At 39.1% G+C, this 22,844-nt stretch overlaps 1 protein-coding gene across 1 annotated transcript; it reads left to right on the forward strand.

The window, feature by feature from the left end:
• The first annotated feature begins 6,583 nt into the window (after positions 1-6,583).
• IYD (iodotyrosine deiodinase) lies at positions 6,584-22,447 on the forward strand. Its single transcript, XM_085310485.1, has 5 exons — positions 6,584-6,800; positions 15,770-15,964; positions 18,062-18,221; positions 20,048-20,204; positions 22,265-22,447. The coding sequence occupies exons 1-5, from the start codon at positions 6,620-6,622 to the stop codon at positions 22,445-22,447; spliced, it is 876 nt and encodes a 291-aa protein (XP_085166611.1). The 5' UTR covers positions 6,584-6,619.
• Positions 22,448-22,844: the final 397 nt, after the last annotated feature.

The raw sequence follows: 22,844 nt of genomic DNA on the forward strand, positions 1-22,844 counted from the left end.
ATGCAGCCGAACTGGAGTCATGGWGACCCTGAACGTTTGGTGGATGCTGCTGCTGATCAGACAAGGAGGAAGGGTTTTGCCAGGATGCATCTCCAGGGTGCTGCAAAGTCCACTTGGGGAGAGCAGAGGAGGGAGAGGCTCGCTGCTTGGCTGGTGAGAAGTGTGCATGGGTGACTGGCTGTGCAAGTGCTGCTGCAGAAGGCAGGTTGCCCCTGTGGAGGGGCAAGTTGAGGCAGCTGGAGCTAAGGAAGGGCAGAGCCACCCCGTGGGAGAGAGAGGACCCTCTCCATGGGAGGTACAGGGCATCAGCATTGTGACAGACTTCCTCATGAGACTAGGAGGGGGCAGAAGGAGCTGAAACTCTGACTCAGAGCATGTAAAGAAGAAAAAAACAAACACCTCTGAGCTGCTGTTTAGGATTACATAGGAATTCAAGGCTTCGTGCACTTTCATAGCTAGGAACTGCTTTCGTAGATGAAGTCTTTAGAGTCTCAGATGTAAAAAGTTAAGGAACTCTTCAAACAAGCTAGGTACTTTTTGATTTAGTGCAAATAAGAAGTGAAGTATCCAGGAATAGCTGAGGCTTTGAAATGCTGATTTTAAATATTACCTGCTGCCATTCAGCTGTCCTATCATAATAGGGTGGAACCAAAGACAATTTCCCTCTCTGTAAGTGTACAAAAAAAGTATATAAACAACCAGAAATAAAAATCTACCTCTGAAAAGTAGGRTTGTTTTCTTCTTTTTCCTTTTATTCTATTTTTACTCTCATTTTCCCGTGTTCTTTTTTTTTTCATCAGGAAGACAATAGGAGTATTTATGTCAGCTACAAAGGATATCCAGTTATCATTTCTCTACCACTAGCAGTTACCTGACTTCGCATCACCATTTGAGCAGTCTGCTCATATAGGACACTGCTATAAACTTGCTATAAACATTCATTCCCCTGTGCCATGAGCAGAAGAGGAACAGAGATCTGGGGTTGCGTCCATGCTGCAGTCAGAGCCAGAGTCAGAGCACGTAYAGACCTACCCACGTTAGCTCTAATCTCCTTCCCTGGGGCTGACAGCGGGGTGTGCTGCAGCTGCCGAGGTGCTAGCCTGTGGGCTTGAGTCTTGGCGCAGGGTCTCATGCAGGCTGGTATGGCTTCCCTGATGCCTTTGGCACCAGGGTTATGCAGCTCCGGCAAGGTACATCAGGCACATCTACACGTGCTTCAGTCCCACACTGTGGGCAGCAGGGACATAGAGAATCTGCTTATTTAATTTCTATTTCAGTTCTTTGCCTCTGCCTCTCCCTCTTTGGTCCAATATGCTGAGAATTAATTTGCTGTGTATTTTGCTAGCAAAGGTTACTCTCAACTTGCTGGCTGTTGGGAGGGGGCCACTGCTAACCCCTTCCTTCCTCTCAACACTGCAGCTCTGAAGAGGTTATACCAGCGCTTATGAGTCTGCGCTTTCCCACCTAATGCACAGGTATTCAGTACATAGGAAAATAAGCCTTTATTTTTTTCCTGTTTTTYCCTGTGGGCTTGTATCACGAGTAAACAAGTGGTACTCACAGAAGAAAATCGATTTAAACATAGCCTGTTAGAGTCTATGCCTAAAACTGATTCGGGAAAAATAATATTATGAATTTCTGATGACTCTACAGTTTGGGCAAGTAACTTTCAAGCTCTGTTAATTGTAGATAATCGGTGGCTCCTTCTACAAGTTAGGTGATGTTTGTGAGATCCCTATTTGGAGAGCTGAAACTTTTAAAGTGCCTGAAAACTCATCCAAGGAGCACCACCATTAATGTCTATCAGACTCGTACCATAGGTAAACCCACTCTTCCAGGTATATGGTGGTAGCACTAGCATGGCAGTAGTAAATCACACTTTCTGGAATGAATTTGGGGGTAAATTATTCTCTGAGTTAAAATCTAATTTATTTTCTGAAATCATAAATATTTTTAGGACTATTATTGTCCTTTTAGACATGAGTGATGGTTTATCTGGTAGCACGGATCCTAACAAATAGGTGATTTTATTTAGAAAGATATTCATGAATCACATTATCTACTGCTAGGTTATTTCTTTTGCCCCTTAATATATAAATATGAGGAACTTGCAACTAAAGGGCAGTACACTGAAAACAAATGGAAAGAATTGCTCTACTGCATTGCGTGTTGTCTTGTGCCTTCATTGTGATGGGATGTAATTGTATAAGCTACTGCGCTGCTAGATTTCAAAAGGCTAGTTCATAACCAGTAATAACATTTGTGGCAATCTGAGCTAAGTTAATGAAAAAGATAATCAAATGTAATGCTACAGGGCATGATATCTGATATCTCTTGGGGTCATAAAGAGATCCAGTTGACTTGGGGGAAGGGAAGGAGGCGGTTGTATGTGTGGAGGGCAGAGGAGGCAAGAGACAGCAAAAAACGAAGGGTCACCTTGCTCAGAAGCACTGTGTGCCTGTGTGCTGGTCACTGATGGAGGCAAAAGAGCATAGACTAGATGACTCATGGAGTTAAAGACGCTTATCAAGCTTATAATATTTTTAGTAATGCCAATACCTGATGAAGTGTAAGTTTCAACTGATCCCAGACATTTGTCTCTATGCATTGATTGGGAAATTGGATTAAGTAGTTCACATGTGCTTCTACCTTGCCCAGAGCAGATCAGTCACTGAGTTAGTGACTGATCATGGATGGCATTTGAACTGCCTTTTTTTTGTTTGTTTGTTTATTTTTCAATAAATACTAACTCTAATCTGAAACTCACTTCTGTCACTGACACCAATAGAATACAAACATTTTATTGCATTTCTAGACAACACCCAGTGGCCACTTTCTTCTGCTTCTAGCTAAATTTATTGAAAATTGTCTATGTGAACACTTTCCTGGTCACATGTTGGTACGTCACTTGAGGGTCCAGATGACCATGGCATATGTAGCAGAATTAATGGACAAGTTCCTTGTATGTGTGTAACTGGTAACATTCAGAGATACGTGAGGAGTACTTCTATTTGTAGATAGCACTCAAAATGTGTTTTCTCTTTTATATATTTCCCATTATCATTCTCTTCTAGTCATGCTCTCCTTTATGCAGGTGTACTTCTGGCTAATGTAAGAATTCTCATTCTGAGCCAAAATCCATTTGGGACCACCTAGCCCTATAGCCTGTGTCTGGCCACAGCTAAAGGCAAATGATTAGTAAGAAACAGAAAACTGAGGACTGCACAAAGGGGTTCCTCCTTCAGTATATCTTCTCAGGTTTCACCAGTTAGAAGTTTAGAGACTTACTGAATTAGATGTTTTAAGCACCATATTGAGTATTTGATAGCTAATTCTACCTCATTAAATAAACTGAATCACTTTCTTGAATGTTTTGATGTTGTTGTTTTCCCATAGCATCTTGTAAGAAGAAGTCTCAGAGTTCTCTGCAAGAGTACTGTTAGGAAAACATAGGTAGGAAAGATTGTGGGAAAGGATGACTTTGGGTTCTGTCTGGCCAGTCACACTCTCTTTCCCATAAACACCTGTATSCTTTTGTGGCCAACATTTACCCTATACAGATAATATGCTCGCTAATAATTTGTGAATTTGGGTGCTCTCCTATCATTTACATCTCAGGTTCTCGGCTTCAGGGCTTACAGCATAACAAAAGAAATAATTGTAATAAAGTTGTTTATACTTGTCATGATAACAATCATTGTAGCTATATAAAGTTTGGATGGAAGAAAATCTACTACTGCATTAAAAGCTGATGAAAATCCACTGTACACAAATTGACTATTTCCATTCCCCCCTCCCCACAGCTCCTCAGAGCTTCACTGTGCTTATATTTTGAATATCCATGATATGGAGTTATTGAAACTAAATCAGGTTTTAATAAACGAGAGTATTGTGAGATTTCTGTGAGGTTCAAGTTACCAGTCTTGAATATATAGCAGCTCATACAGATTTTGCTTAAGTTAATACCAAAGGGAATTTTATTTAGCTTTCTCTCTCTGCTCTACAAGAGAAAAGTTAATATCTCATCACCTCTGAGAAAGYTGAAGTTATTCCAGAAGAAAGGGAGAGTACAACGTTCCCAGCATTGCAAACAAAGGTAGTTATTTTAAACAATAGGTTTCAGCTTTCTATATTGCTTCTTTCTCACCTTCAGCACAGAACTGTGTCTCTGCAGAATGGATTCTCAGTTGCAAAGCACCCAGATACTAATTTATGTGGATGTGAATATTCAAGGTTAACAAGAATATATTCCTTGCAAGAGAAACAATGCCATTCAAACTGCATTCCCTTTTCCTTCCCTGACATACAGTMGGATCTTGAAAATCTGTCTGATAAAACCTACTCTACTTACATAAAAAAATTAATGTTTCTAATTGGGATTAGGTGAAGTATCCTTCTCCTTGACTGGATGGCCAGCAGGCAGGAGAAATGAGTTTAAATGTCTGCTCTAAATCAAGGAGAGRGAAGATAATTTGAACTCCTTCCACGTGATAATTGCTGTCCTTCATATGTTTTCATTTTAGTTTTTACAGAAAACCCAAGATCAATGACCCACATAGATGATCCAGATTGTATATGGTCTGGAGAAAAAGGAATGCAAGATTTGTGGCTAAAGTTTTCAAGCAGGTAGCCCTCCTAGCCAGAGGTAGGTGCCTATCTAGTGTCAGTTTTAGTGGATTAGAAACCTAAGTCAACTTCTGCATGTTCTCAGTATTTCATCTCTGATGGACTTACGCTAGCTCTGGAGGATACACGTTACATGGATCCCATATGTTGCATGGAAGGACCAGCACCAATCTTGGATCCTGGGGACTGTGATGAGATAGGATGCACTGCAACAGCAATGAAGCTTTCTGCACCTGAGATGGGCAGCTAGTAATGCTCAGCTTGGGTCCAAGCTGTAAGGCAGTTTCATTTTGTCTCTAAATACATCTAGATGATGCATGCACAGATTGGCAATTTCCTTGGCCTGCAGAAACTAGCAAGGGCCTTGTATGAAAAAAGGATACATGCCCGGACTATCAACCAGACAGTCATCGTGCATGGCCAACTGGTATGKGCTGATTCAGCCCCATGCCCGCCACATGTTCCTTTGCCTACRCACCAAGGCAGCCCTTTGTTTATGCTTCCTGACATACAGACCCCTCCTCTAGGCATCTGTCAGTACTTGTTGAAACATGAGAAGGCAGAGAGTGTACGGCAGAGACCCTATCGAGTGGCAGCGTTTAGTGGGACCAGTATGGTTGTGCTCAGTGCTGCAAAACTGGGGARACAAGAGAGGTGAGTGGCTATGACATGAGTGAGACGCTGTTGGGATAAAAACCTCAGCACACACCAACTTTGCCTCTCCTGCCGAGAGTTCTGCTTTCTGCACCAACAGAGAGGGGGCACTGCAGTTCATCCTGGTGGATACCATTCTCCATGCTTGACTTGCCCAGCACTGCATGCTCTCTCTCCTGGAATGGTTACAACCACAGACTGCTTTCCCTTGCCCTTGGAGGGCTTATCCAAATGCACATTAGCTTGTCATGTACACAGGGACTTCAGAGCTGGTCTTGTGCAGAGTGACATAAGGCTTGGCAAGGTTGGTGCTTAGCCAGGGCTAAAAGGGGCAATGGGTGCTGGCAACTGCATGTGGTCAGTATCGCTGTGCTGTGCTTCCCAGGAGGTCCCTTAGCACCATCTAGTTTTTCATTATCCTGAACTGCCCCACATAAACGGCCTGATTCAATATTGCAGTTTTGATTCAGTTCCCAAGCAGCTGACCGAGAAGAAAAAAATGGGTTAAGGATTTAGACATTGACCATTCCTGGATTAGACTAAGATCCTACCACTTTTTCATCTTTCCTTTGATAAGCTAAATGAATTAGAGTTTTAACATTTGCTATAGATTCTTCAACTCTCAAACCATCCTCATTTCAACCCCATGATTTCTTCTGTTTTCCCTCAGAACATCCAGAATGGATACAGGGTTCTGAGAACAATCTCATTCGTGCTTCATACAGAGGTAATGCTACCATTTTACTTATCTATTTTATTGATCTGTTTATACAGCCAAGGGTTGCTGTATAAACTCATGTTCCATTGATCATATTCTGCTTTCCTAGAATACATATAGTATAACTAAGAATTAATCATTAAAGTCATTGAGTTAATCATTAAAGAGATGCTGTCAGTTTTAAAAAGTCACATTCTTACTTGAATCTTTCTCATAGTCATTATTGTAAGTAAGATTATTAGGATCTACATAACTAAAATAGTTATGGAGAGAGTGTTTTTTCTTATTCTGCTGTTCTGAAGGTTTTTTTTTTTGCATTTGACAGCATTTATGTATTTTTATATGGTCAGTGCCTCTACTTGGTGTTTGTAAGCAGTTTCTTCCCAGAAAATGGATAAACCTGGGTCTGCTTAACAACAGGAGCACATCCCAGAAGAGACTGCAGGAGCAGTGGCTGAAAAGTGAAAGCAGAATAGAGTCCAAGGACTGAACCTTCCTTTCTTTTCTATATCTGGGTCCACCCCTTTCTGCTTACTGCCTTTCTGCTGTTCCCATTTCCTCCTCTTCTTTTCAGGAGAGAAAGTACTGAACTTGGAAAGACAGCTCCACATTTTTGCAGTTATGGCATTCTTTTCTTCCCTGACCCCAGTCTTCATAGCCATTATATGTGTTTTGATTGGGGTAATACTGAAGAAGAAGAATGGAGAGAGAGAAAAACATGAGACTAAGAGCAAGCCTCTACCTCGCCCATGGGTTGATGAAGACTTAAAAGATGGTACTGACCACCAATTAGAGGAAGAAGGTAAGAAAAATTTTAGCCAGGTGAACAATTTTGATATCTGAATTTRATCTGCTGTTATGAGTAACTGATATGTGATCTCTTGGACATCTCCAGAATGGTGGAGTATACATAGTGCTACACTGCTGCTGTGGCTTGCGCTCATCAGCTCTGGGGAAGCAGGTTGTGCGAGTGCAGTGTTGGTCTCGGTGTAAATCTGCATTTCCTCATGCTTCTACAGGCAGGCCAGGTTGCAAAAAGAAAATGCACTTTCAAGGAGCACTCTCTGTCCTTCTGCTCAGCAGATCTTACACCTATGAAGCACTCTGTGGGGAATATAGGAAAAGAAAGGGGATACTGTAAAAAAAAGGGAAGAGTCGAGCATGAGTTTCTGTTTGCATGCTAATTGTGTAGGCATCTTATCCAACCTACCTTCCAGTGCTATATGGTGCAGTCTATATTTGAGCTCAGCACCCCCAGAAGAGATGGAAATTGATTTATTACACTGTTTGCTCTTTTTTTTATCTGTTTCTGACAACAAAATATGCATTCAGTTTTCGTTCCTAAAGTCCCYTCTGTATGACTTCCATGAATGTCCATGAGAGCTCTAGCTGGATTAGAACTGGGATCATTTTGGAGGTAATTTGTGTCAAATTTTTAAGAACAAAATGTGATCACGATGCTAATTTGTGTTCACTCAACTGTATATCTGCACCTGTACAGAATGTCCTTTTCCACAGCACTGACTTCAGTTGTACAGCTGTGACATAAGTATGAGACATCACTACCCTGCATGAGCTCCCTTCATTTTCCTGTAAAGTTAAAATGTACAACTTTGTTCCTGTAGTATTTTTAACTCTCAATTAACAAAGATTTTTAAAATGCTGCTATTGAAGGCTTTTGGGGGCCTTTGAAGGCCTTAATGACGTGTTCCTCAAGTCAGCTTCTAGAAATTTTGAAACTTGGCTTTTTTTTTGCAATATACATATTGTTATAGCAATTGCTATACACTTATTGCTATAGTAATATACCTATTGCTATTACCTATTTTTTTCTTATCAATATGCCTATTACTAAGAAACATTATTTCTGTTTATTTCTCAATGTTGAGTGTAGCCTGAATTAGTGTAGTGTATCAATTTCCAGAAATAGTTGATACTTGGAACCTCTTAAACCAAGTTTTTTATTTATTTTATTTTTCATTTTATTTATTTATTATTTTTTCCAAAATATCCAAAATCTATTTAAAAGTTAGTTCTAGGTATACATTCCTTTATATAATTCAAAACTGATTCTTTGAAAAATTATCCAATATTTTCTTTCTGTCACTGATCATTAAAAAGTTCAATTAAACTGTTGCAAATCAAAATTCCTGTAGCTAGTTCAAGTGATAATCCATGAATTATCATTGTGATATCTTTGACTGCAGTTGTTTCTATCAGTTTAAAATTTTAGATCCTCTAAATAAGCAAAGCAATTAGCTCCTGATAAGGAGCCGTACTGGCACAGCTTTATGTACAAAATGTTATTCTTTTATATTTTTGTTTTTTTCTGTCTTTTATTGAGGCATTGAATTCAAAAACATACTAGTTAAAAATTGCTTATAAAAAAATTGACAGGTAGGTAGGTACTTTTTCCCTGTTGCTAAAAGAAGGTGATTTTTTAATAAAACCTCCATTCATGTGTCATATATTCGAACATTACGTTAGGCTTTCTTGCTGTATTGTTTTTAACAACAAATAATCACCCTTCTCTGGAGGCGGTTACACAGTTTTAAACCACCATCTTTGCAAAACAAGCCTGTCTTTTATCTCCAGAAAAATTAAAATAATTGCAACATGCATGAGGAAGTTTTTCCTCAGTAGAGAAAACACCAGCATAAGTGAGAAGAGAATATGGACACCTTGGTAGTGATCTGTTATTCTTCTAATGCTATAATTAAAGATCAAATTACATATATCTTGTAGTCAATGTTAAAATTTTCACTGACTTAGTAGATGCTGGAAGTAGAAATAGCAGAAATACAAACATGAAATGTAAACAGTTTTTGTTAATATTAGAGAATAGTTTGCATGCTGTATAAATTCTACTAGTTTACTAATATATCTTACTTTATTAGAAAAGCTCCTTTCTATTTAAATGTCTCAYGTCGGCTTGTGGTTAAAGGCAAAGTTCTTAAAGGCAAACTCTGGAGAGAGTTTGAGTTAAATAAGATCAAGCACTTTTAAGGCCTTCTCTAAAACTAGAATCTAGGCCTGCTCTAGTTAAATGAGCTGCATTTTGAATAGCCCCCAAGTCTGAAGATGCAGCTAAGGATCAAGTCTTTCCATACTTGACCATGATCAAAGAAAGGGCACTTTACCAAGAAAATGAAGCAAACCAAACCTGCATAGTGCTCTTACTGCACTGGGATACTTCAAGAGGCAAATCGTATTTTTCAGCTGCATTACAAAAACACTCAAAATTGCTTGGGCACTCACAGCTGCATGAACCATGAAGTAGTACCACAGGGATGTTTCTCTAGMAAGTGGCATTCCTGTGTGCAGCAAAGCATTAAGCGTCATTAGCTGAACTGCTTGCACAGCCTCAGTAAAGTCACTTAATGGAAGTGAATGACAGAAGTGGCTATTTGAGAAGTGAATGGCTATCCAGGTGCTACCAAGCTTGTCTTTGTTATGCTTTCTCAGGCTGTAGGGAAGGATGTTTCTTGGAGCAGCCAGAAAGCCAATTCTTCAGTTAAGTGGATAGCGTTCATTCAGTCAATTTGTTTAATGCCTCAGCTGGCAGTACTTCAGATTTATTTGCATGCCTTTCTGTCCTATAATTTCTTTTCTCTTTAACAAGATCCAGAATGAGAGATTGACATGCTGCAGATTGACAAAAATGGTCTTTATGTGTGGCCATGTACTGTATTAGGTCATATGTGATTGCCAATTAGACAGTCAGAAAACATGTTTCTTCAGCTTTGCCTTGAACAATGAATCAGAACAGATCTCTCATAGTCATGGAACCTGATCCCAAAATTGTGKTACCTAGTTTCTCACAGTGTTAAGTTTACATGGTTAGATCTAGAAYGTAGCTAAGGCAAGCTCAGACAAATGATTCAGTCTTCAGTACGGGGAATTTAGTGCTACTGAAATCCCATCCTTCCCCGGTTAATTACTACACTACACCTGTTAGGCTCAGATCAAGAAGAAGCATAAATCACTTTCTAGTTCATGTATTAAGGCCAAATAATTGATGGATAAGGTAAATATAGACCCAGTTTACAGTGGTGTGGAATTTTATTTGTACCCTTGTTACTCTGGGCATCAGTTGCAGAGATTATTAGCAAAGATATTTTATTGCTATATATTTAATTGTGAGGACTTTGCTTGGTGATATACTGTACTTAAGGACTATAAAGCAAGGTGCAAAGGCCTAAATGTTCCATCTCTTCTGAAAATGCACTGCTCATTGCTTGTGATACTTCTTAAAATAGATCTCTCCCACTTAGAAGTACTCCTCTCCCTTCCCACCACATTCAAAGGTTTCCTGTATCTTTTAATAAAAAAGGTAGTGACACGAGTGAGGCAGTAGCAGTTTAATTTTCCAATTTAATGACAATTCATGCTTTGTGTTATTTAGGAACATAGAATTTACATGTATATAGTGTGTCATTGTGTTTATCTCCCTGCTGCTGCAGATACACCTTCAGTCTCTATCATCAGCTGATTGAATTTCTCTTGAAAACTGGCCTTTTTTCATCCCATTTTATAATCTTACTTGAAGTCTATTCCAAAACTTCATTCTGTGAGTTAAAAAAAATCTTCTAAATACCAACCCAAACTTATTTAATACTGGTCTATATATAATTTTCCTGTCATGTCCTTCTTTTGTAGTTTAAAGGGCATTTTTCCAGCCCAGGTATATACCCTCCTGTGGTTCATACAGAGCAATCAGATTACCTCTCAACCTTTCTTTTACTAGGTAAACCAGTAAATCCTCTCTTTATAAGACAGCCACTTCATTCTGCTGGAGATCTTAAGAATCCTTCTCCAAYTCTATTCTAGTTTGAAGTAATTTTCACAATATTTTGTTACTGGCTTCCTTCATCCAGGGTGTGCTTCTCCCACTAGCTACTTCTTTTGCTCAAGACTCCTGACCAGCTCTTGTGGGCTCTAGAGTCAGCCTGCTAACCACTGTTCATATCCTGTCAGTAAGGCAATCCATTGCTTTTAGACTTCCACTAGCCACACACTCAGTTCAGGGCTGGAATTCATTACTGGGAATCCTGTAGTGGCAAATTACATACCATTCTGCCATCAAACAAACAAACAAAAAAAAGAAAAAAAAAAAAAGAAAAAAAGGAAAGAGAAAGAAAAAGAAAAGAAAAAGAAAAACACAAGGAGGTCACTTACCCAGAACTTAAAGTCCAAAGATGTGAGGATTTACTTTCTAGGCATTTAATTACTTTCCCAGACACTGTATCCTTATACTGGAGAATAGGATGGGAAGAGGAATTCTAAGCTTGGGAAGCAATTCCTTAGAGGAGAAACTGAAACAGCTGTTTTGGAAAGAAGACATGGCTAGACTTGGGTTAATAGTGATGTTTCTCAAGGATCAGTCTTGGGACCAGTCTTTATTATCTGATAGTCTTGGCACAAAACCGAGGAGTGTGCAAGCGGAGTTTGTTGATCATATAAAACCAGGAGCCATCAACACAAGAAAGTATCAGTGTGGGTAAAAGAAGTGGCCAACAGAAATGAAATGACAAGTAATTGTATTGGTGAGAGTTTATGTTATTAGGAAGTCACAGTAAGAATTATTGCTACAAACTGAGATGCAGAATTTATTATATGGCTTGTAGGCTGACTATTAGTTTCAGTGTGAATCACTAGGAAGGCAGTAAACATGATCCTAAAAGGCAYCTAGAGAGGAATTTCTGACAGAATTAGAGAGGTGGCATTTTTATTATGAGATTTCACTTGGGATATATGAACCAAAGCAAATTTACTTAAAAAGCAGGAAGCTGAGTTGGCTACTGTAAATGTACAATGGAAGTGATAGGAATCTTGAAAATGTGGCTAACAAGATATAGACTCACTAGCAGGATGCCTATCAAATAATAGAATACAAAGAAATCTAAATATTTGTATTATTGTATAATGTGGATGTACAGACAGGAATACGTCCATATACAGCAATTAAAGATATAGAGAGCATGCACTAAACAGATAGTGCTGATAATGATTCTAGCTTAGCATATGGATAATGTTAACTGCTAAGACTAAATGGTAGACACATGGTGGAAGAGAATAAATAGTAGATGAACTTATTTTAAAAAATAGCTAGGAGAACTATGGTTTTGTAAGTCAGCTCTGTCACTTCTGAGTTCTTCTSCTGCTTCTTCCAGTATTCTCACTTTGAGTGAGTTAAGCTATTTAAGTTTTGTTTACACCTTTGATATTATGATTCTCCTACTTCCATTCTCATTAGTCACCTCACCCTTGTCTCACGTTCAAGATCTTTGAAAGTACATTTCTTTTTTAGTTGTGTTGTTATTAATCCAAACTGTCTTGGCTGCACAGCAGCTTCATTTCTTTTCTTCTCTTACATGGAAAAACAAACAAACAAACCTTATAAGATGTAACTCAGTCTGGCCTTAGGTAACACTGCAAGTTTAAAGCTTTCTGACTTTGYTCCCATTTGACAAACTTTCTTTTGTAAAGGATTTTGGTAGTTTATACAGTAGTTTAAATTTCTCTAACTCAAAATAATTTTTGATGGTTTTGCAATAATTCTAGAATAAGAGATGACCAAGCAGGCCCTTGATTTGCTTAGGAACCAAGATCAGACTAGTAAATCTCCTCAATCGGTGGCTGAATAGAAGGTATAGTGCACTGAATGTATGCTAGTTCCTGCCTTCTGAAYCTTGCTAAATCCTCCTCCTAAGAAAGTAAATGATGAGAGTACACAGAAACTCTCAGGTCCTGGAGTTATTTTTATTTGACTACTTCTGGGATTTCTCCCAGGACACACAACAGTAACTTATTACTGGGAAATGGATAAAGGCAATCTCTACAGCAGATTGATGTGAGCACCAGAGCAAATAGTAAAGTTTGACCTGAAATTTTCACCAGGACATCAGTCTAATACTTTGACTACAGCTCTTTGGTCAGATTCTGCCTTCTGATACACATGTACAGCCTGAGCTGATTTCAGTGTTTTKTTAACATAAAGACAAAATTTGTCCCATTTAGAAACCCCTCTTACAGGAGTGCCAGTGGATAAAACATATTGGCATATGTCTGTGTAACTGTTCGGTCTCAGTTCATCAAAGAATATCTTTTTGCTTGTAGTAGCAGTACTGTTATACCCAAGATGGATTTGGGAAGTGAGAATCTATTTTATCAGACAAATCAAGGCCGTTGCAAGCAGCAAACCAGCTTGCAGGCACATTGGCCCTTCAAGAGAAGCTTGCATGAAAATTTATGTGCTCAAAGCTTGCATGTTTTCTTCTCCTATCTGTATCAACTGGCCTAATAAAGAGTGTTACCTCTCTGTAACCTTCCCTGTGTGGGTTAATTACTGTTGAGCAAGCTCTACAACATATAAAGAATCTGCATACAGGAAATACACAATTTAAGACTACAGAATTGGCTAAAACACACACTAAATAACTAGGACAAATGAGCTACTTGGCTAAACAGTGATAGACTTATCTGCCCTAATGAGACAYCCTCTGAATTTCTCTGCTGGCCAGACTGTTATCAGTCAGATTGGAAAGGGTTGCTGAGTTGCTATCTCCCAACTCCTTKTTTTTTTCTCACATGGCTTGACACATTTTCAGGTCAGATTTTTTTTTTTTCTCGAATACTGGACCCAGCCACTTGGGGTGAGGGTTACATCTTCTTCCGAATCATGATGTAGAGAGGCAAGAGGCAGAGATATGTATTCTGACTTCTGTTCCACAGCTGCATTCCCTGTGAGTTCTCATGGAGAGGTTGCATACCGACTTCTACMTAGTGGGAGTGAGGTCAGCCTGTCTTACTGAACACACTTGTTTTTATTAGTGGTCTAACCTGGTACCCTCCTCCCTTTTTTTTTGAGGAGTATATGCAAAAGAGGATAGCTGGAGTTAATCTCTTTGGGCCAATGAAATGTATTTTTGGATGCATCTATGTTAGTGTTTCAGTCTGGATCAGGCATTTGGATCAGACTCAAGTGAATCTCCTAATTGTCCCCAGTACCACTCTTTTGTCCACATACTAGAAGTTACAACCAGTRAACTGGACTCCTCTAGAAAAAAAGTAAGACAGAGATGCATCCCAAGAAAGCACCTGTTCAGTTCACTTTGCCAGACTAGAATTCCTCCAAAATAACCACTCCAAAACACACAGTGTTGAACACTGGCTCCCCAGCTGAAGCTCTTCCTCTCTACAAATCACCACACTATTTGCTAGTGTAAAGATAGCTGTTGTAACACCATGGTATCTCCTTCACCAAGTAGGTGAGGAACAGCAAAAAGGGAATGTGAAAGTTTCTGAAGGTTACCAGAACACTAGCAAAGGGCAAGTCTAGTCAGCTGGCTGCTATTGAATAACTATCCATGATAACAAGCATAAAACAGAAAGGGCAGACTAGAAAGATGTTTCCTCTTATTTTTTTCATTTTGATTGTGCAAGATTCCCTCAAAATAGTTTTTACAAATGGTGACTGTTTCCTACTACACTGGAGCCAGATCTTTGCAGACTGTGACTGAGAATACTAACACATGTTCTGTGAAAGGAACATTCTTGATGACTTCTTTATATGCAAAATGGATGTTGTTCGGGGTTCAGATTCTGAATAGATTGCAGCCTCTTGCACATGCTAAACCACACTTGAAAATGTTTTACTGCTCTTTATAAAATGAACCAGCTCTTTATAAAATGATCAGCCTGCTCTCCCAAGACAACTGCATACTACTAAAACATAGAAATAATTGCTATCTGAATTTGCACTGGAGACTGCTATGATTTTTGAACAATAGCCTAACGGTGACTGAAAAAAGAACTGGAGTATTTTTCTTCTGACTCAGCACTCCGTAGCAGATTGCTCAATACTATTGACTAGCTAAAATGCAAAATTTAAATGGCTTTCACTTCTACGTCATAGCCGCAAAAAATGCTATCCTTGCTGATACTAGGAATGCAGGGGAGAAAGAAGAGATCTCCAAGGCAACAGAAGCTGTATTTTATGTTAAAACATCTATGGCATTAAAAAAAAGGAGGGAGGGCAGATTTCCATGAAATGAAGCACAATTTAAGTTCTTAAATGAAAGGCAAGATATACAATATCCTGCATTTAATACAGTGTTATCCTAAGTGCAGATGTCTCTCACGTATTCCCCCTCATGCTGAAAGTATTCTGAAACCAAAGAACTTAACCACAGTCACATTTGTGCAGAGCCTAGCCTTGTAACATTCCTGTGATGAAATATRAATATAGGAAGAGGTCGACATTCAGCCCTTCAGAGGAGCTTTTACATATCTTGGTAGTCAAGCCCTCTCCTTGACTTTAGTAATTTGATTTTTTCCTTAGTAGAATGCTTGCAAAAAGAACATACATATTCACATTTACTTAATGAGAAAAGAGCTGTAATTTGGCCTCTTCTTCACTGCAATTTCAACGTGCAAGCCACTTTTGCAGGCATGTTTGTAGACTGGAGTGCAGAAAGCCGTAACTTGCTTCTGGATCACGCTTGCTACAGTGAGCCAGGACACTCCCTCTCCCCCAGTCCTCCCTCTGGCTGATGGCTTTTAAACATGTTTATTTGGTAGCTGGAGCTAGGAATCAATGAGTTGTGTCAGCTGGAACCTCAGACTTAGGCTTTCCAGTAGTGCAGAAGTACAACGTATACAAACACAGGTCAAAGTGCATTACAGCAACGAATGCCAACGATACAACTGGCTTTCTCCGACGAAGCAAGCCCTAATAGTTCCTGCTTCATTTCTTTTGTTTTCTTGCAGAGGTTGATGAAGAGTGGCAAGGATTTGATGAAAATACTGCCCATGTCCCCTTCTCTGCTGAGCGCTACTCTGAGGCTGAAATGATTGAAAGGTCACAAGAGTTTTACAGACTTCTTAATAAGAGGCGGTCTGTCAGGTTTCTCAGTGATGAGCCAGTCCCCAGGGAGGTTATCGATAATGTCATCAGAACAGCAGGTATGGTACTGAGTGGATGAAGGTCTGAAAAAAAAAAAAGACTACTGTATGGCTGTTCAACTCTGTTAAAGTGATCTACAAAAGCCGAGAGAAWTAGCAATATGATCTTTCTAGATTTACCAGTAGCCATAATGAGTAAGAACCAATTGATTATTTATAAATTACTCAGTAAGGTAATGAGAGCTGCTTGAACAACTATATGGTGGGGTCTGTTTTGGAGCATTTGCAATTTTTTTTATTGTCAGTGTAACTAAAAGGAAAAAAAATCATTTCAACGGCATGAAACATTTCCTTTTCCAGTTAAAAAAAAATGTTATTTAAAATAAAATTGAAGCACAGCTTCCTGAAACACTTTTCAAATAGAAATACTGAAGTGTTTCCTTCTCAAAAATGTCAAATCATAGGAATTTCACATGCTTTAAAATTTAACTCATTTTGAGSATGTTTATCACGTGAAGCTTTTGTTCGGTGGGTTATTTGGGGCTTTTTTGCCAAAAAATTTGATGAAATTGGCCTAGCCATGCAAAATATTTTRTTTGACACAAATGTTTAAGATTTATCATTGACAAAAGGTTTTCTCAAAACAAACAAACAAACAAACAAAAAAAACAAAAAAAACCTTCCAGCCCTTTCAGCATCAGTGCCTGGCCCCTATTGTGTAAGACTGGAGTGTTATACCAAGGACYCTGGTCAAGGTTACTCGAGTGAGTGTCAGAAATAAATTTTATTTTTTTGAGAACTCATGTGTTTCACATCATTACTATAATGTCCTGGCCTAATCTCATTGCTGTTCTGGCAATGTTGACTTCAGCCAGGAATGGATTTGACCCTCATTATTTCTCTTATTCTATGAACCAGCTGCTGTTAGTACAGCAAAATTTTCACAAGATGTCTTAGAGGAAAGTTCAATAGCCTCTAGCAGAATTAATAATAGAGATTCTTAGCATCTGAAGTGCATTATTTTTCCTTTAAAAACAGCAAGCAGCTTTGTTATTGCACTTTTTTGAGTCTCCATCTTCCTCTAATTAGCTGGGACTCATTAAAACACTAAACGTGTTTTGGCAAATGCAGCGAAGTGAACAAGCCTGGAGTACAGATGAAGTACCTTGTAACCCTGAAAGCTTTGGGCTGTGTGGAGGAAAAGAAAAGAAAGCAAAACATAAATGTCATGAGTTCTTATTCAAACCTGAGGAGAGGCAGGGTTCTTGATTTAACCACGCTGGAATATAAAAGATAGTTCAAACTGTTTATTCATAGTGTTTCTTAAGCTAAATTTAATKCTCAGAGAAGCGAATATACTGTCAGCAAAAACTTTTAATATTAATTTTCAAAATGTTAACAAGAGGCTAGAAGACCTAAACAGTCTCCTTAACCTATTGCTCTGTGAGCTTATACAGGTAAGTATATTCTTCAGGATTTGGCTTTAATCTGTTAGTCAGTTAAAATGTTCTCCAGTGGTGTTGCTGTGTAATGATCAGGGCTGAATGAGCAAGTGCAGATTTAGTATGTGCACTTCACCAGCTGTCTTTGGGACAAAAAACTCAAATCTGTATGCTATATAGCAGATRTTTGCATCGTGCAGTTCCTCATCTTTGTCAGCAAGCAATGGATTCCTGTGCATGGCTAGCTACCTTGCTTCCTAAAAAGCCATTAGCTTTGCCCTTCACTAGAACTTTTTCTCAGAGTTGGTTGCATAGTCAGAGGGTGCATTGCTTTGGGTAAAATGTTTTGCATTAACATCACTGCACGCATATATTGCATCATATTACTGCCCCATCATAAGAAGTACAGAGGAATTTTTTTCAAATCCCTAAATTTTGCTTCCCATGCAAGATGGCTATTTGAAGGCATTAACAATTGTCACTGAACGGAATTTTATATTCTTCAAGAAACAAATGAATAGGGATTGTCAGCAAGAACTTACCTATCTTCCCATCAATTTACCTTGATCCCCCATTTCTTCCCATCTCATGAGCTTGCTTTCCCATTGCACTGGTGGTTAGTCCCAAAGCCCACAAAGAAATGTTGATACCTCTCACAACAGGCCTTCTGTTAGCACTATACTAAGTTTTCATCTTTTCTTGTTTTTGTACGTAGGTACTTCACCCAGCGGAGCACACACTGAACCTTGGACCTTTGTGGTAGTGCAAGATCCAAATTTAAAACATAAAATTCGGGAGATTGTAGAAGAAGAAGAAGAAATAAACTACAAAAAAAGGATGGGAGATAGATGGGTTAATGACCTGAAAAGACTGAGGTACAAAAAAATCAGTTGTTCAAGTGGATTGAAGGGAACTGGGTTTTGGTATAGGAAAGATCATACTGAAAAGTTATAAACAGCTTATCTTTTTGTATTTTTCCATATGTTTTCAGGAAGAAAAACCCTAAAAATATTCAGCTCAATTTTAAAAACTTTGTTTTAAAAATGTTCTCTCAGGTCCATGCTCCTTAGACTCTCCTGTTTTCCTGCTCTATTCAGGAGGGCAGCTGTAATATATTTCCCACTTCCTGATTACATGAGAAGGAAGAAGATGGGGTCAGAGACTATCTGAGTCAGTATGTTGTCAGGGTCTCTAAACTGAGGCCCTTTTGCTGGTTTACAGCTGGGAAGAGGAAACTCTTTTCTGAGGAAAGTAGAGCTCCCACCTTGCTTTTATTGAGCAAGAGCTCAACAAAAATTACTATCTTTATGTTTTAATGCTGGCTACTTTGTTCTAAGGGTAAGTGAAATGTGGCACCTAACAAACAGACACAYGCATGACCGTGTGCTTCAGTCTTACCAGAAGAGGGATGAAAGAAGTGAATCATACTCTCATTATTACACAGTCATTAATGTTCAGCTCACGTATATACATATAACATAACATACAACACTCAGTACAGCTTTATCTTGATTCTGAGAATGACAAGAGTCTTATTTAAAGTGCCACAGTTCAGAAAATCCAAGTGATAGAAGAAGCTTCTCTTGTTTTCCCTTCCTCTCCTTGTCCCCCCAATTATTATATTTCTAAAACTCATCGTTAACAAGAAAACTTAAGAACATGACTAGAATTGTGCCCTGACAGCTAGTCCATAAAATTGACTCCATTAGAAAGAGATTATATTTCCTTCTTTTCGAAAGTTGTCCAAGCATTTGGCTCCATCATTATTTTTCTTCTATGTTACCTCTATCGCCCCAAATCACATCTCAGTTCTCTCCTGTCATTTCTCAAACAATGTAGCTCCCAAAGTCATTGGTAGTTTTGCAGTTGATTGCAGTGTCCCTAAGGCCAGACTCTATGCAAGCACTGAATTATGAAATACTTAATTGTTCCAAACACCCTGCAAAGTCTGACTGACTTGCTTAACTTCACATAATGCGAAAAAATCTCAAATGAAGAMTATGTAAATTGATTTGCCCAACCTATTTCATAATGCTATTCATTTTTCAGGTGCAGCAAACATATTTGCTATATATACAACTAAAAACAGTATTTTTATATTTTGTGTGAGAAAAGTAGAAAATACACCTTTTCTTATCTAAATCCTGTATCTTTATTGTGTATAGTCTCATAATACTAAATTAAGAACCAAATGAAGTCTAAAAGTGCTAAAATACTCAGAAACTGGATAATGATCTGTAAGAATATATTTAGGTTAATACCTTAGGCCAAGCAGTTTTGAACAGTTTTGCCAGTAGTTTTTCCTGCAACCACAAAATTTGGCATGTATCAGGGGGAGCTGCAGGTCTACAGAATTCCAGGAATTAAATCACCTCAAGGGCAAATGCTCATGAGGCCAGTTCATAGATAAGAGGTCAAGACCTGCCTCCTATTTTTATGCAATTCCATCCTTCAGGGAGAGCACATCAACTCCATAGCTGAATGTGTTAAAATGGAGAACTCCATTCAAGCCTTTTTCTGCAGAAAGGTTTCCACTTAAGCTAATAATACCTAGTCATTTGCTGTAGCTGTTCTAGCCTTAGTTTTAATCTAACATTGTAATTGTTGTGTACCTTTACTGCACCTCTGCAGACAGTAAACGTGACTTACGGGAAAGTGAAAAGGTCACAAAATAATTGTCTTAAACATTATCCTTTTGCAGAACAAACTGGATCAAAGAGTATCTGGATACTGCTCCTTATCTGATCCTCATTTTCAAGCAGGTATATGGGAAACTTCCAAATGGCAAAAAGAAGACCCATTACTACAACGAAATCAGTGTTTCTATTGCCTGTGGTATCTTGCTTGCTGCACTGCAGGTATGTGGACAGAATTGGTGCACTGGGAGTCAGTGAATTAGTTTTGATTACCCACCAAGGTCATTTTGCCCAAATGAGGGCTGAACCCAACCAGTTTAGATTTTAACATTATCAGGCCTCTGGAATTGCTCTACTTCATGGCAGTGTATCTTAGTTTTGAGTTTTAAAGTTATTCTTTGAATAACTAATTCACTCAAACTGAATCTTCCTGCTTAAATACTCAATCCTCATTAACAAGATAAATACTAGCGCTGGCTCTGCACAGGCTCATGTCTGAGAAGGTGATTCCTGTTCTCGATACTGGTTAACAAGAAGAAAAGGGTAATGCAGCTTGCCTCATAGAGTGGTCATTGTTCTCCAGGCATAGACTTCAGCACCTGTGATTACTGTTTTATCTTAACAGGGCTGACAAGGGTCTGCAGGTTCCCAAAGCATGGCTGTACAGTGCCATAGAGGCACTTTCCTTTCAGCAAACCCTAAAAAATGACTTGACTCCAAATCATTTTTAGTGCTAGAAAAAAAACCCAGGGACATATTTCATAGAACAGGTTGTACCATTTCCATCAGTTTTTCTGAGGCATTTCTGAAGATGAACTGATTTCTAAAGCTCAGCATGTTTTTGACACCAGCCAGTTGGATTTTCTCAGTGGTTTCTCAGTGTTCAGTTCTGCTTGTAATATCTGATGTGCTCACACAAGTGTTTAAATAGTGAAGCTATTCCAGTTATTAGCTTGGCCTGTCAGCAGATAACACCAAGATGCCATCTTTTATATTAGGCCAGTTTCCTACCAGGAACTGCTGTTTCTCCTCTATTCCATTTTGAGTGACAGTTCCCTGCCCACATTGCTGTTCTTAGGAGTATATCCATGGTGGAAGATCTGAGAAGGGAGCAGTGCAGGGGATGCTGCTGCTCTGCAGCTGCTCAGGGTTCTGTACGTTTCCTGCATGGATCTGAGAGCAAAGGGAGTGCACAGGGAACTGGGGTAGAGCCAGCACTGTGTCACTAGAACCTTGCTCTAGTCAGAGGCAGTAAGAGTGACAAGGCTTCATTTTCCTCCTAGCAAGTCCATCACCAAGTAAGATTTCTGAGACTCCCTTCCAACTGCTCAGCTCTTTCATACTGTCTCCTTCACAGCTCTTAGAAATTATTTGACAACATTAAAAAACATAGTGCATGGAGGCATAACATTCAGCATCACCATTACTAGCTCTCACTCCTCTTCATAGAACTCTAGATGTTACTTAATATGTGAGGTCTGCTGCCTGAGAATGTCTTCCTGACTATCTTTTATACCCTAAAGCCTCCCAAAATGCTTGCATCAAATAGAGAAGCTGAAATCCACATGCATAACTCTCAGTATGCCCCTCAGCTCTGGGCAATGTCAGCTATTGGATAGCATCAGCTGTCTGACTATTTGTCAGATGATTTAGCTTTTTCGTGAGATTTGTATGAGGGGAGAAGGATACATAGACATATTTTGGAGTTCTGCTGTAAGCCAAAATATTGGCCACTGAGAGATGGCAACAGACTTCTGCCCCTTCTTCCTATAACCTTGAGGAACAAGTACCAACAAAGCTGTAAGACATCTTTTTGCCAGCCATATGGGCACAAGAACCAAACTATTTCTTAGCATGAACTGGACTAACCCTGGGGGATGATATTCCAGCAATATYCCCACAACTGCCTCTCAACTGAACAGTTGATTAAAATGGGCCCACCATTACACTGATTGCTTCAGCGTAAACTCCTGCTGTACAACCTGCAGATGTATCAGACAGAATAGGGCTGTTTCCATTAGCCTGGGCTACTGCTGCACTGGAGAAATGCTGTACTTTTATGCAAGCATGGTAGACTTTTTTTTAAAGTTAGTCACAGTTACTGTGGCTATTAGTAAATTAGACGTTCTAAAGCCTGCAGAACAGTTTAATGAAATAGTATTTCTGGGATAGTCAATATGAAAATGAGTATAGGGCTTATGAGAATAAGATACAAATATAGAGAATAGACCTCCATCTCATTCTTATTCCCGTTGAGATGTTCTTGTCTTGTCTTATTGCAGAACGCAGGCCTATACACAGTGACCACCACACCATTGAACTGTGGCCCTCACCTGCGGGTGCTGCTCCAGCGCCCAGCAAATGAGAAGCTACTCTTACTGCTCCCTGTTGGCTATCCCAAGAAAGATGCCACTGTGCCTGCACTAACCCGAAAGCCACTGGAAGACATCATGGTGATCATGTAAGCCCTGGGCCAGAAGGAAGGAGCCCACTAGTGCCAGCTAGTAAGCATTAGTCCTCTAAAGTTGTTGCTGCTTTTCCTGTGTAGTGTGCCCAGCTTTCATCCTCCTATGTCACTGTTACTCTGGCTGCTTATACCTAAATATCTTTTAGTGCTAGTAATAACAGTGGCTGCTTCTACTAATAGCAGCAAGCAGTCAAGCACTGCGAATTTGACAGGTGCTATTATCAATGAGCCTAGCTGATTGTTCCAGGGAATGTGTACAATGGCATATAAATAACCTCCATTACTTGATTTTTTCTTTTTGCTTTATGGGACAAATCTCTCCTTGAACTGGAATGCATCTTCTGCTGATATTTTTGTAATTATCATTACACAGTTATTTTCACTTCAGGATTGCA

The sequence above is a fragment of the Rhea americana genome, unplaced genomic scaffold (assembly GCF_003343005.1).
Source record: "Rhea americana isolate MKP2758 unplaced genomic scaffold, rheAme1 scaffold_108, whole genome shotgun sequence".
Lineage (NCBI taxonomy): Eukaryota > Metazoa > Chordata > Aves > Rheiformes > Rheidae > Rhea > Rhea americana.